Source organism: Anneissia japonica, unplaced genomic scaffold (assembly GCF_011630105.1).
Source record: "Anneissia japonica isolate Jap-2015-1 unplaced genomic scaffold, ASM1163010v1 scaffold287743_len2803612_cov181, whole genome shotgun sequence".
In the NCBI taxonomy this organism is placed as follows: Eukaryota; Metazoa; Echinodermata; class Crinoidea; order Comatulida; family Comatulidae; genus Anneissia; species Anneissia japonica.
This window is the reverse complement of record NW_022733259.1, coordinates 446,233-461,170: the sequence shown is the minus strand read 5'-3', so window position 1 is coordinate 461,170 and position 14,938 is coordinate 446,233. Positions and strand designations below refer to the sequence as shown.

The following is a 14,938-nucleotide window of genomic DNA, read 5'->3' as shown; positions in this document are numbered from 1 at the left end:
TGGGGGCTTGAGCCCCTGGCCATAAGCAACCCCTGACCACACCCATATACGCTCTCATCGGCCCTCTCCTTGCGGATATTGGCTATCTCGCAAGTCCTTGTGCCAACACTGATGAAGTTGTGAATTTGGTTGAAGCATGTTAAAGATTCAAGATGACTGAAATTGATGTAATAATTTTTTACTCGTTCACAACAGAAATAATAAAGCAAGCAAAACTAGTGTAGATTAGTATATACTTTTAATTGCATTTTCTGAAGTGCATTGAAGTCATTCCGACTTTTCTTCAGGGAAAGGATAGTAAAGCACACCTAATCGAGCACCGTAACTCCAAAAAATTTTAACACTAAACACTGTAGAATGCAATCAGCGTGACACCTACACTAATTATCTACTTAATTAACTACTAATTGATTTACAATCCACATTGAAATTCATGAAAACGATCAGTACTCATTCATAATACAATTAATAACAACAAATATTAGGCTCGGAATCACGGCTTATAGATTCTTGTTAGTTTACTACAGTATATTTAGCAACAAAACTGATACAGCATTAGATTCTTTAAAGATTGTCACGCCTTTAGGGCGAGGCATTTTTTTTATACCTTGTTTAGCGAACTTATTGTAAAGATCATCAGAGAGTTTTATTGGTGAATGTAAACAAGTGTAGTAATGGGATTGATAAATGCTTTAAATTTATTTAATTAAAGAATAAATATCGATATCCTATTTTTGAGAGATTTCAAGCAGCAGTGGGCGAATTAAAAATACAGTACTGTATTATAAAAAAATTGTTTTTTAACTGAAATTTCCATTTTGTCATTAAACGCTCGCTAAACAAGGTATTAAAAAGTCTTGCCTTGTATACTGTAGGTATCAACAAAACTTTAATAGATGGTAATTCAGAATTTATTTTGTCACTTTTTGTATTACAGTATTTTGGGTCTAAAGGGGAGCAAATAAATTTGCTAAATCTTCATTTAAACAGAAACCAACAATGTATTTGTACTTTTTCTAACAAATGTTAAAATCTGATTTCACAACAAAATACAATACTGTAAGAGATTACTAATCACAGGATTTCTTTTAAAGAATTTGAGAAAAATTTTTATGTATTATCTTCTTCTAAAAATCAAATTTTCCCCTTTATAATATAATGGTAAAATACCAAACTTACTGCGAGTAAGTTTACGAGTAAACTGATGACTACAGCAAGTTAAGTGTTCCAAACAATTAACATATATTTACTGTACTGTATATTGTTATTAGAAATTTGAAAACATGCATAAGTGCTTCAGTAAAAACAAAATTAATATTATCATTATTGTTTTTGATATTTGTATTATAGCTACTAAAGATATAGATTATGAATCAAATTCATATTCAATTTTAAAGAAGGTGTTTTTAATATTTGCTTCTTAAAAATTTGCATATTTTCAGCTTATTAAATAATATGCATAAATAAAAGGCGAATGTTTATTGCTTTATGGTTGAAACTTTTCAACAAAACAGCCGACGTAAAATAACCATGATTCACTTGCTTTGGAATCACCTATTGACATGATAAATGAACAAGCAGGAGTGACCTGACCTCTGAATTTTGACCCAAACTCAAACAATCCTCTCACCCACGCTAGTAGAGATTCAACCTATGAAAGAAAACTGGGTACCGATATAGAAAGAGGGACTCAAGCTCCTTTAGGACATTAGTAAGAGATATAAATTAGTTGGTATTTTTACAGGATCCTCAAATGACAAAATAATATATCTGCATAGAAGCTTTGTAAACACAACCTTTTCAAATGTTTGCATAAATGTGAAATGCAAGTGCAAACACAATCTGCATAACGGCACTGAATTGAAATGAGAAATTATAGTTTGCTCGAGAACTACAGTACCAACTATATACATGTGGTGGATGGTCTACAACTAACAGTTGGAATTAATCATTAATAATAGATGTATAGCATGTTAAAACCTTCCATGCTAGGAGAGCAAGTTCACATCCAATAGGTGTCGCTCAATAGTCCAAGAAAACTTGTCTAAATACAGCACTTTTCAATGCATATAAATTCCCTGGCAGTGGTTGCCAGAACATGAACTCTCACCCTGGTAATCAGGGATGAACCCGGAAGAAATGATTCAAAAGTTCTTGTTTCATTACAGTTGATTAGATTCATTATGATGGCACCCTCTATGTCTTGGTAGAAAAGCTTGGCAGCAAATGTGTTACATTAGCACCAGTAGTACTTGGCGATATCTGTTGAGAATACCTAGTCTACCAATTACTACTCAAGAGGCTTAACCCTTAAGTTACAGGTAGCCACATATTTTACATACACATATTTTGCATATTGCTTTCGTTCCAATGAAATATTTCCACCTAATTTAAATACAGGTGCACTTCTAAGCTACATAGCTATTAAATTTCACTGCGCATGACCAAAATTTGGAATAAATCTTTGCTGGATAGTGATTATATAACAGTGAAGCATTAAAGAAAGAATATATGATATTGCTCATTATCATTTCACATGTTAAAACATATGTAAAAGATCAATCTAGATTAGTAGACAAAACAGACAGTCACTGTAACTATCACCACAAAAACTGTAGAGCGCCCCCAAGTGGCTGAAACTGACACCAAATCTGTGTTTTGAACAAAGTGAGATATATACAAGAATCTTAACTATTTCTAAACATGTTGAGGAAATTAATACAGAATACAGAGTGTAACATGCAGGGCACTGCCTAACTAAACAACAATACCTTCATAAATATAATATCAAACTGTGTGTATAATATGGTAATGCCATTACAAAGTCAAATTTTTTCAATATCTTTTTCTGCTATGCTGAGGCGTATCTACAGGGCACGTGCCAAGGGCAGCGAACTAATTGGGAACCAAGATGAGCCTAGACAAAAAAAATGTATAAGGCTTCCTTGCTAGAGTTGTACTCACGTCTATATAGCATATTATAGGGCCCACAAGCTCAGAACAAAAAACCTCCCAGCTGGAAAGGGACACCATCTCCATTCTTGCCCCAGATGCTGAAAACCCAGGACGCCTACGCCGGTATTATTAGATTGGAAAAACGTTTATCACCCTATTCATAAAAGTTCAATTTTGTCCTTCTAATAGTGTACAATAAAATTGTCAATGCAAAACATGTTTTAAACAAAACAAGATTGTACATCCCAGTATTATCAATACTCATAAGAAAATAATTAATTATTAATTATTTTTAATTACAAACATATAAAATTATAAATGGAATAGTATTAATAGCTATAGATTATGTGAAAAAAAAAACTTAAATTTTGATATTGGTTCTTACAGTATGTATTTCTCTCCATGCACCATATAACCTTTATAAATTTATTACAGTAATTTTGTAAATAAAAGCATACAAATTTTAGTATTTAGAGCTTCGATTTAACAAGCGGTGAATAAACGCATAATTTTAAAAATAACAAAGAACACAGATAAGAAAGGAATACTAGATAGGTACATGATTTTTACTAAACAGAAATACATTTAACAAATTTACAGTTTTTGATTCCTGCTTAGGACAGGCAGACTTGGCAGAGTTCCATACTTCGGATCGCGAATGGTCAACTGCGACCGGTCTTTGCTATGACAATGACTACCAGCATAAATTTCCCATTCTTAGAAATGTCAAAAGGATTAACTGCATTGGAATGGAACAGCACTTTAGCACCAAGCAGGAAGAACCATACTCAATTATCATTTTTTAAAAATCTACTGAGGAAAAAAAAACTTGTAGAAACAAGTAGTTTCAACTTTATTGTGTTATTCCTACTATAAACTGAACCTTTTCGGTTTTTGTTGTTTTCTGGTTTTCTTCAGAAAGCCTACGGTCTTGAATCACAGTGGTATAGGGTGCTCCGTGTTGACTATGTTGGTAGCACCAGAACGTCTAGCAAGTGTGCCATATCCTCGGCTCTATCCACACTATCAAAATTATGTGACAAATACACGTGAATTTCCCATATATGGCATCATCATGCCCAAATATGGATGTGATATGGCATCACCATGCCCAAATATGGATGTGATATGACATCATCATACCCAAATATGGATGTGACATGCTATTACCTTGCCCAAATATGGATGTGATATGACATCATCTTGGCCATATATGGATGTGATGACATCATCTTGCCCATATATGGATGTGATATGACATCATCATACCCAAATATGGATGTGACATGACATCATCATGCCCAAATAGGGATGTGATATGACATCATCATGTCCAAATATGGATGTCATATGGCATCATGCCCAAATATGGATGTCATATGACATCATCATGCCTAAATATGGGCAATTCACTTAAATTTGAGTATGGATAAAGCTTTAGTAAGTCTTTGTAGTATTGGTAGTTGCAAAAAAAGCGTCAGTAGTGTGCCGATGTCCTTAGGTCCTGGCAACCTGGATTACATTGTTCAAGCCGAACTCTGCTTCAATAGTTGGCTGGAAAAGAAAAAAACAATAGTAGGATTAATCAGTATTACAGCAGAAGAAAAAAGTCACAATAGCCTCAATAAAGCGCTACTATAAAAATGACCCTCCTTTAGAAATCTTCTGCATGACAACCATTCCAAATGCTTCCACAAAGGCCATATTCCAAATGCTTCCTCAAGACCATCATTCTTAAATGCTATCTCAGTCTACACTCCCTTCATGGACACTCTCCCTAAATTGCCCATTCCAGACCACCCTCCCATGACGATCCTGTATGCTGCCTTTCCAAAACGCTCCCTCTTTAAACATCTCCCTAAATCTCTAAACAGCAACCCACATTTTTTTCATGATTCTTCTGAAATGCTTCATTCTGGCTGATCTAAATGCTCCTTCCGTACCAGCCGGTTGCTCCAGGCCTCCCCCCACCCCCCAAAAAGGCATCCTTTAGGTCAGCCACCCTATATATATATATATATATATATATAGATTATCCTCCCCTAAACACTCCCTCTAGACCGTTCACTCAAAACGTTTCGCTCTAGAACCATCCTCCCCATAATCTCCATTGGACCCTAAATGATTGCCTCCAAGGTAGGAGACATCAATATCAATTCGATCTCTCTGTTGCGCACTCATTGCACTCGACGCGATTCCATGAAGAACGCAACGCCACAATGCACGTGCAATGGATCATCTGTTACGTTTTCTGCCATTCACAGGCAGCATAGTTGGATTTGTCACATGACGCAGCTACTGTAGTGCCCGGCATAACAGTAAAATTACTAAAATGTAAATACTACAATAACTTGCACTATCATGCCATGCATATTTCAAATAATCACCCAGGATTAGCAAACCATCGTGATAGTCAAGTTAGTAAATTTCCTACCATAAAAAAGCAGGTAGAAAATATTGTTAGTTTATCATTCCCACCAGTGTCAGGAATTTATTAAAAACTTGACCTGCAATTATTACTACGTTCAAATACGAAACTGGTTATCTTAACTTGGGAGATATAACATTGTGTAATAATTGCATTTTGGATATGAGAGTAAACAAAAGTTGTGGACATGGTTTTCTCTCTGTGAATGCCATTTTTATTTACAGAAATGTTGTTTCGTATTTGAAACCTCTCCTGTATGTATCACAATTTTTTTTTTGGGGGGGGGAGGGGAAATCAGATAATATCTGCTCAAATAACTGAAATAAAACTTGCTAATAATGAGTATGAGAACATTAATAAGAATGGAAAAAATATTTGATATTTATATATATAGAATAATGAAGGGTAATTAGTAAGTAAGAATAAATTAAAAAAAGGATATGTGATTATATGACAAGGAAAAAAAAACAAGTCTACATAAAGATTTACTATGTACAAAGGTCTTTAAAGCCATGCTCTGGAGGAAAAAAATAATATGATGTACAATGATTTTTCCAAGACATGTAACGGGTAGTTGGACAAAAAACTTGGGAATAGTTAAAAGATAAAGATTTTTAATATTCAAAACCTAAAAGGAAAAGGGGCATAACCATCTTTTTTCCTCCAGTTTTTAAATATCAAAAATCTGTATCTCATTAACAGTTTCCAAGTTTTAATTCAAATAATATTTTTGTGTCTTAGAAAAAAATCAGTTGTACAATGTCAAATACGTATGTCCCCTTTTTCATAGTTTGTTAATTAGCAAGGAAATATTAATTAACTTATTTTTGATATACATATTAAAAAACTGAATGTTAGATTAGTTTATTTCAACAAAATCACAAAATGAATATTAAAAAAATAAACTTTAAACTAAAGTAAAGGATTAATTTTTTTCCCCATCGTATTAAGGATGGTTTATCCAGTAAGGCCCGTTTTCCACTAGGCGAATTTATTCGCGGGAATTGAAAGTGTTGGTGCACTTCCTGGGCTCTGATTGGTACTATTGATTTCGCTGAAGCAAAAAACTCCAATAAAAATGTTAATGCGCACGCATGTGAACTGACGCTTTCGATTCGCGCAAATAATTCGCTTAGTATAAAACTGGCATGAAGCTGAGTATATGAAATCTGATAAAGGCGAGAAAAAAAAAGTTTGTGTTGTCACCCCCGCCCACCCCAAAACATTTGAGGATGGATACATTTAAAAAAAATTACAGTTTATTCTAAAAGGAGGAGCATAAATTACATGTATGTTTTGAAAGGACACGTTGCAAGATTGAATTAAATAATTTGATACATTTAAACATGGTGCATTTTTACAAGCCAAAATGCAGAGATGCAACAATCCTAGGATTAGCACTTGGTCTGAAAACTATAAAAATAATAATTCTTGAATGACAAATCTAATGGTCACTATAATATGCAGCTCAACCAATTTTTTAGGCCATATAATAGTGCATGGTGCACTTAAGAAATAGGACCTAGCCAGAGTGAAATTAACAAGGGCAACAGAACATGTGCTCTATCTTTTTATATGCTTAGGGGAGTTGTTTAGGTTTTTGAAAAAATATGATATTTTTGCCATGACTGAACCAAGGACTTTTAGATCACAGGGTAAGGCACTTAACTAGCAAAACCTTAGAAAGATTAATTATTAAAAGAGTTTAGATGAATAAAAATTAATACAAATACAATCTGGATGATGTCAGTAAAAGAAATGAATAAATGATACAAAATCAAACAGAACTATTAGCAACACATGCATATTGCTATGGCTACGATGAAACGCTGGATGATCATTGGACGATTCTCACCTGATTGGCATCTACCTTTGATTCGCCATCAACTGTGAACATATAGCTGTATTCACCTTCCGCTAAATCAAGACTCAAACTAAATTTACCCTCGCTGTGGAGAAAAAAATTAACGAGGTCCAAAAACCCACTCATTAAACATCCTTGTTATAGATTTTTTTAATCTAGTTAAAATAAAAAAAAAATAAAAAAGCCAAAATAATTTGCCCATTCACACGGTGCTGAGGTGTGCAGTGCTGCATACATATATTTCATGCTACGTGCTTACGGTTAAAAAACACAACAAAGTCCAAAACTAATGTTGAAGTTTTAAGATTTTGTAAAACTTTTCTCATAAATATAGAGAAATATAATTGATGTGAAGGTTAACTTTCTGAAAGTGATTATGACTTTAAAATAAAGACACCAATTATACATGTCTGGATGTGTACAACATTAGCCAACATGTGTTTTGGTTTGTTAGTTTATCTTCCACCTTTGTGCACATGCTCGATTACCTTTGACATATCGCATTTCCACTGCTGATCTACTATATATTTATACTGGTACACTCCTTGCGAGAGGTGTATCGTGATTGCTAGATGCATGCCACTACGAATGAACAGTTAGTAAGAAACAATCCAATGATATTCACAGCATTATGTTATTGAAATATAACACTAACAGCAACTATCTCCCTCAACATGTCATTGTCCATGCTTAAAACTCAATCTAATTTTATTTATACTGTATTATTTTAAGAATCACTATATTTCAAAATATTATGCGCTATGATAAGCAGAAATTGATTATGAATTTTTTATTGTTAACCGGTCAGTGAATCCGGCAGACAGTTGGCAAAATACAATCAGTTCCAGAATGTATATGGCCTGCATGGGAAATCACAGAGAGAAGTCAACTGTACAGAACGATTAAATAATTAATTCTGTTGTTTCTTGAAATTTACAAATGAAGTAAAAAGAACATTTGTAGTTAATTAAAAAAAATGTTTTGCAATAAAAATGTTGCAATAAAAAATATCACATAAAACAATGTTTTGTAGCATTTTATTTTGCAGCACATTTATTACAATTTTTAAACAATAGAATAATAATAATAAGGCACCTTCATTTTGCTTTTAAATTGTCATTGATGTAATTCAATTTAAAATTAATAAAAAAGATATTAATTTGAATTGTATTTTTTGCAAACATATAAATCAGAATTCTAAATTCTTAAAACATTTTCAACTGAAGAACACAATTCAATATTCCTTACAGGTAAAGAGAATATATTATGAGTGTCTGCCTTCTTCAAACTCTCTAGAAATATATTTGAATAAGAGAGATTTTGAATTAAAGCAGATGCTATATTCAATCTTCACATTATTATTATCATCATTATTATTACTGTATTAAAATTTGTTAACATTGAAATAAAATATGAAAAGTACATGAAGTCAAAATTAATCCATGAATGAAATCAATGAACAATTAAAACAAATACTTGGGATGAACACAAACAAAATTACTGTTGAGTGCATACTGATAAGCTGAATTGTTTAGAACACTTAGTACTTTCTAAGTCTGTGGTATGGAGTTGAAAACAGAAGGCAATAACATGCAAAAATAATTAACACTTGACCAAAAAAAGCAACCAAAGAGTACAAAAACAGTTAAAATATATCAAATCATTGAAGCATGTACTGGCATTAAACATATAACATTTTCAAGAATTAACAATCCATTTGTGTACACTAGATTTTATTAATGAAAAATTAAATCACAGCATATGAGAGTAGTTAATTGAAGTGTTATCCAGCAATGGTTCTCAACCTGTAGATTTTAAATTTGGTTTGTTTTATAGTTAGCAATCAATTGTAAAAATTGAGGTAAAATTGTTTTAGACGCATTTCTTAATTATTAATATTGAAGCATTTTTATTGGTCAAATTCAGTCGCAACATCAGTTAAAACCAATTTGATTTTTTTAGACACTTTACTATGATCTGATTTTTCATCACATTTTGCTATTATACGTTTTATATGTCTAATTTATGATTCGGCTTTAAAAAATAATTTTGTCAAATTAAAATTAATTTTAAACCCATTTTAATATTTTCCATCCCGCCACTTATTAGAATTAGTTTCAGAAAGATTGACCCTGGGACCCTGAGATAAGAAGGCAAGTATTTAGACCATAAACAATTTCAGAAAGCGACAACTGTTATAAATGAAATACTTACTCTTGTACAAGAGGGGTCTTGGCACTCCAATTGTCCCAACTGCCAGATAGAGTTACAACTTCACCAGATTCACTCCATACAAACTGAACTGGAACGCTGGCATTTGGGTCATTGTCAATCTCGCCATTTGTTTGTTCTACACCTATTATATCTGGTTGACACTGATCTGGTTCGGCAGGAACAAGTTCAGGTTCAGAAGATACTGGTTCCTCTACGAGTGTATTTTCCTCTAAATGTGTAGTTTCTTCAATAGCACTTTCTTCTGTTGCGGTAAAATTCTCAATTGATTGAGGTTCTGCTGCAGGATCTTCAGTTACAAGTGTTTCTTCTGCAGGTTCATCAACTACTGCTGCAGATTCAGTGGGTGTAGGTTCCTCTAGTGTTTCTGCTAGGTCTACTGATAATTCTTCAGATGAAATTTCTGTAGGTCCTGATTCATCTATTTCTATTGTTGGTATTGTTTCTTCTGCTGGTGTAGGTTCTTCTACTGATGCAGGTTCTTCTATTGGTGCAGGTTCCTCTGCTGTTGGTAGTTGATCTCCAGTTAATACAGGCTCTGCTGGTGTAGGCTCTACTATTGCAGGTTCCTCTGCTTGTGCAGGCTCTACTATTGCAGGTTCCTCTGCTTGTGCAGGCTCTACTATTGCAGGTTCCTCTGCTTGTGCTTGTTCTTCTGCTGGTGGTGGTTGTTCTACTACTTGTGTAGACTCGTCTGGAGTTGGTTCTGTGGGTTCTTTTACTGGTGTAGATTCTTCTGCTTGCACAGGTTCATCAGCTGCAACTGATTCTTCAGGAACAACAGGTTCTATAGGTGCTGATTCTTCTGCAGGAGGAATGTCTGTTATGGTAGGTTCCTCTGCTGGTGCAACTTCAACAGATACCAGATCTTCTACTGGTTCTGGTGATGAAACTTCTGCTGGTGTTGATTCTTCTGCTGGTGTACTTTCTGGCTCAGGTTGTGTAGGTTCTGGCACAAGGTCTTCATGTCTTTGTTCAACTATTAATACAGGTTCTGTTGATGTAGACATAGGTGCATGTGTCATTGAATGTGATCCGTCTGCTTCCATTCCTAGTGGTTGAGGTTCTATTACCAATTCCTCCACTACAGTTTCTTTTACAGCTATAGTTGGTTCCTCAGATTTTTCTGGCTCATCTGGTTTTGGGTCTTCTGTTACTTGGCTTTGGGTTACCTTTTCCTTCAGAAAAAATTTAAAAAAAAAATATAATTGTTTCTTTCACCACAAAAATATAGGATAATTAATATTTGAAAAGACCTTATCATACAAATTACTCAATATTACATCACAAAAAGACATTAAAATACAAAAAAAAAAAAAATTAAAGATATCAAATGTAAATAAGTTGTAAGGAGTTACATCATCTGTTTTGGCTTTATTTGTTGGTTCCTCATTTGGAACAATTGTTACAGGCTCTTCTTCCTTGGCTGGTGTTTCTTCAGCTTCAGGTTTAGCCTCAGTGGACTCATCCTCCTTCTCCTCCGATGGCTTTACTTCTGCTACATCGGCTGGTACTTGTTCTTCTGGTTTTGCCTGAAAAAGAAAGGATTACATGTCAAATGAAATCATGTGTAACCTTTAAAAGTTATGATGACAATACTAGAATTACATAATGTCAGCCTATCAAGACCTTTACATGCTTCACTTGAATATCAATGTCATTGACTCAATTTGTGACAGATATCTGTGATTAAACCATATATGGGAGTGATGATGTCATATCACACCCCTATATTCATTGGCTAATAACATATATCTCACAAGCAACACAACATACAGTTACTGTAACAGGCCACCTCAGATTTCTTGCAATGTACTATAAAGTCTATTATGATGTATAATATATAGATGATTATAACGCTTAAAAAACCTAGCCTTTTAATCTGAGCACCTAGCATTCAAATTAAATAGACTTTGCGAAAAAAGTGTCCCGTTTTGACTCATTTACTGTGTTAAGGTGTGTAGTGAACCGTTCAGTGATCAGATGACCAAAAGTTTTTATTATGGTGCACATTTAGGTGAAGGTTATGGGGCGAATTGAGTGGTTGAACGGTAAGGCAGGCAGAGGCACCGCTAGCTACAGCAGTTAACATCAGCGCTGGTTCGAGATGTTTTCATTTCAGACACGATTTAAATTTAAATTAAAACATTTTCCATAAACTAAACCAATGCATATTGACTCAAGGATTGCAATAGCATAAAATGTGAGTTGTTTTTTTTTGTTTTTGTTTTTAGGAAAGACATATTAATCATTAAATGATTAAAAAAACATGAACATAAAACAAGAAATAATATTTCTTATTGATCTTTGCTTTAATAGATATATTTCCAAGTTCATAAGGTTCACTCTCCCATTTTGTGTAAAATCTTAAGCCATAACTACTTAAAATAGGTTAAGGGCTAATCACCTCAGCAGGTTCAATTTCAGTACACTGGAAATTTTGGCTAAGGCTTGAAATAGAGTATTTAGAGACACGAAAAAATTCATCTATTTTAAGCATACTACAAAAAAATTGCTTCAAATTGCTCCTAAACTTTGGATATTAAATTTTAATAAATCGCACAAAGTTAACATATTTAATGAAGTTATCTAAAGTTTAATATAAAATATGTGGATAGGCCTATAAATGTACGTACCTCCATGTCTTCAATAACCACCCGACTCACTAGACATCAATTTTGAAAATGAAATTTTGATTTAAATCTCACACCGGGCTCTACTTTATAAAGACCTTTTCCATAACGTTATTTTTTAATACTTATAAACAGTTGGCTATCAGTAGGGGGAAACTTTGGAATGCCAAAATATTACAAATTTTAGTGCATCAACTTAAAATCCATTCAAAATTTGTTCTAGTTACCTGCTAAGGTACACTGTGATAGGTATTTTTCTAATGATTGTAGGGAATTAAAACCTTAAAATATTAATACTAGATATAGTTCTATTAAATTTATTCAAGTCAATCAGATTATAATACACTTTTAAAGATCACAGTTCATGTAATGGTAATCTAGTGAACATATGATCTGAAGGTCAAATAGTGATCATAAATAATTTTAATTACAATATTTATCAAATTACTGATGATGTACTTTGCAACAATAATACAGGTATAGGAGAAATCTAATTAAATTTTTATCTGTCTATTAATATCACATAAGTTACATCTACACTTATCCACATACAATGAATATGCATCTTTCTACTCAATTGAAAAATGTAATAATGTTTAAAATGGTATTAAATTTTGTATTTCCCAGTCTAAATTAACTTCCAATTAAACTAAGAAACTACTACTACTGAAAACACCTTATATGGAAGAGATGAGAGTAATCAAAGTGACAGTAAATATTACACATATTTGACGGACCATAAGTACATGACACAAGACAGTGGCTTGCTTCAATATCTCGGCACAATGCCCACAACCGGTCACATGACACGGGATTCTTAATCACCTGGCCTGAATGTAATCTGAACTTTGACAAACACTGAAAGGGACTTCTACCAATCTCATCATTATCTTCTAAGCTTCTACTTTGGATTAAAAAAATATAATAAAATTTAAAAAAAAAAGAAGAAATAAAGAAATGCTTTTATCATTACGGCAAATACGGAATGAATGCTTTTTAGTAAATATGCTACCTCGTTTTTTTTTTTCATCAAGCATGGTATTTTCTTTTGCAGTTTTTGTTTTATACCATGTGATTAAGACCCATGGGGCTAGGACTTCTCATTAGCACCTTCACCGCTAAGTAGAAACAAGTATAAAAATATAAAGTATAGGCCTAGAGAAATTATTTAGGATTTACACTAAAAATATATTGGCATGTGTAAAGGATTAATTCCTGTGCAAGTCATAAATATTCTTTCTTCATATTATATAACAACTGTAGAAACCTAGGCCTTGTCCACACTTAATATCAAATTTTATGTTTTTTTACTCCGAATAAAGAGAGGGAGGCCATGATTCAACGTTTCAACCTTTATTGAGTCATCTTCAGGAATGAAAAAACTTTGACAGTGACAAAAAAAAATTCTGCAATGCAAATGAAGGGATTAAGCAAGTACAACAATAGTGATTATGAGATTGGATTTTATCACATAAACAATTTCAACTCTCTTGATGCTTTGCGACCACAGTTTAATTTAGGTTTAAGACGATGAATAACTAGGGCATCCTTATAAATAGCAAACAAGACCAGTTAGGTGAACTATCAATTATTTTAGTATTGGAAAATATTAGTGATTTGTAATTAACACAGATATCATCTTTAAACTGTGATATGCCCATATATAGGTGTAATATGACATCAACATGCCCATATTTGAGCAAATCATATTAATTTTCAATTAATTTTTTAAAATCAAATTTGATAGTGTGGACAGAGCTTTATATCTAATTGTTAGGTATCATCACAGTGGCGGCGTCAGTGGGGGACGGGGCCCATCAGACAAGTCAAGAACCCCACCCGACAAGTCAAGAACCCCACCTACCGGTGGGGTTCTAGGCCTACGCCAAGCCAAAACATGTCCTTCACAGTCGAAGAGTGCCATTTCTGACCATCCAGAGGTATTTAAACAAAAATCTCATTGGTCCTCCACCTCCTCAGGCACACAAGCTCAAGCCCCCCCCCCCCCACCGTCGGACAGCTTAGCCAACCCAGAAAATGTATCCTAGAGCCGCCACTGTATCATCATGATGCCAGACCCACAATTTACAGAGCTACACAAGAGCTTAATGGCCGTGTGCAATAGGAATGGATACCTGGTGTACAATTATTATCCTAACCTAAGATTACCTTTTTAATGTCAAGAATACATTACTTAACAAAATAACGAGGTAAAAAGTACTAGCGTATGACCTCGGTGTTACACAATACACGACTAATGACCACCAATTACCAAGAAGCATGAATCTCTAAAAATAAATTTGGAAATATCAAATTCAGCAGGGAGGCCAATTGACATTTTTGTGTCAAAAATGTAAACATTGCATTTTAGTGGAAAGTAAACTGGATAAAATCTTGATGAAATAACAGAAGGCCTAATTTGACATCAAATGATTTTCTTTCAGATGTTGTTTCATTTTATTGACACCATTATGGTAATGATTGTATCAGAAAAAAGATTTACATCTTTTTTTATAAACAGTAAAAATAATAATAAACTTGAACAATATTGGATGGCCTTTATAAAATCAGAGAATGTACAGTACTTTTTTCTAACCTACAAACTCATAATATTTGGACATAAGACTCTATGACAGGCTATCAAAATGTATACAGTAATTAATGTTCATAGGCAAGATTTCAACTATGAATGGTGGCATACCTTATTTAAAAAAAACAATTATAAACTATATTTTAAAATTTAATTTAGCATTATGGTTTAGAAGTAAAGCTTTGGGGAAATTGAGGTTGTTGGTTTTGAGCTTGACACTTGTGTTGTTGGAAAGG

At 33.4% G+C, this 14,938-nt stretch overlaps 1 protein-coding gene across 6 annotated transcripts in view; it reads right to left on the bottom strand.

Moving 5' to 3' along the window:
* Nucleotides 1–221: 221 nt before the first annotated feature.
* LOC117115967 (cell surface glycoprotein 1-like) overlaps nt 222–14,938 on the bottom strand; it is a 53,868-nt gene continuing 39,151 nt past the window's right edge. For 3 of the 6 annotated variants that reach the window (XM_033259862.1, XM_033259865.1, XM_033259859.1), the window contains exons 3-6: nt 10,838–11,011; nt 9,462–10,657; nt 7,239–7,332; nt 222–4,509 (exon numbers count right to left, since the gene is read on the bottom strand). In XM_033259862.1, the coding sequence (XP_033115753.1) occupies nt 4,453–4,509; nt 7,239–7,332; nt 9,462–10,657; nt 10,838–11,011 (1,521 nt within the window). In that variant the 3' untranslated portion in view covers nt 222–4,452. Of the gene's footprint in view, nt 4,510–7,238; nt 7,333–7,735; nt 7,830–9,461; nt 10,658–10,837; nt 11,012–14,938 lie in introns of all 6 variants that reach the window. The other 3 variants (XM_033259861.1, XM_033259860.1, XM_033259863.1) reach the window with 3 other exon arrangements.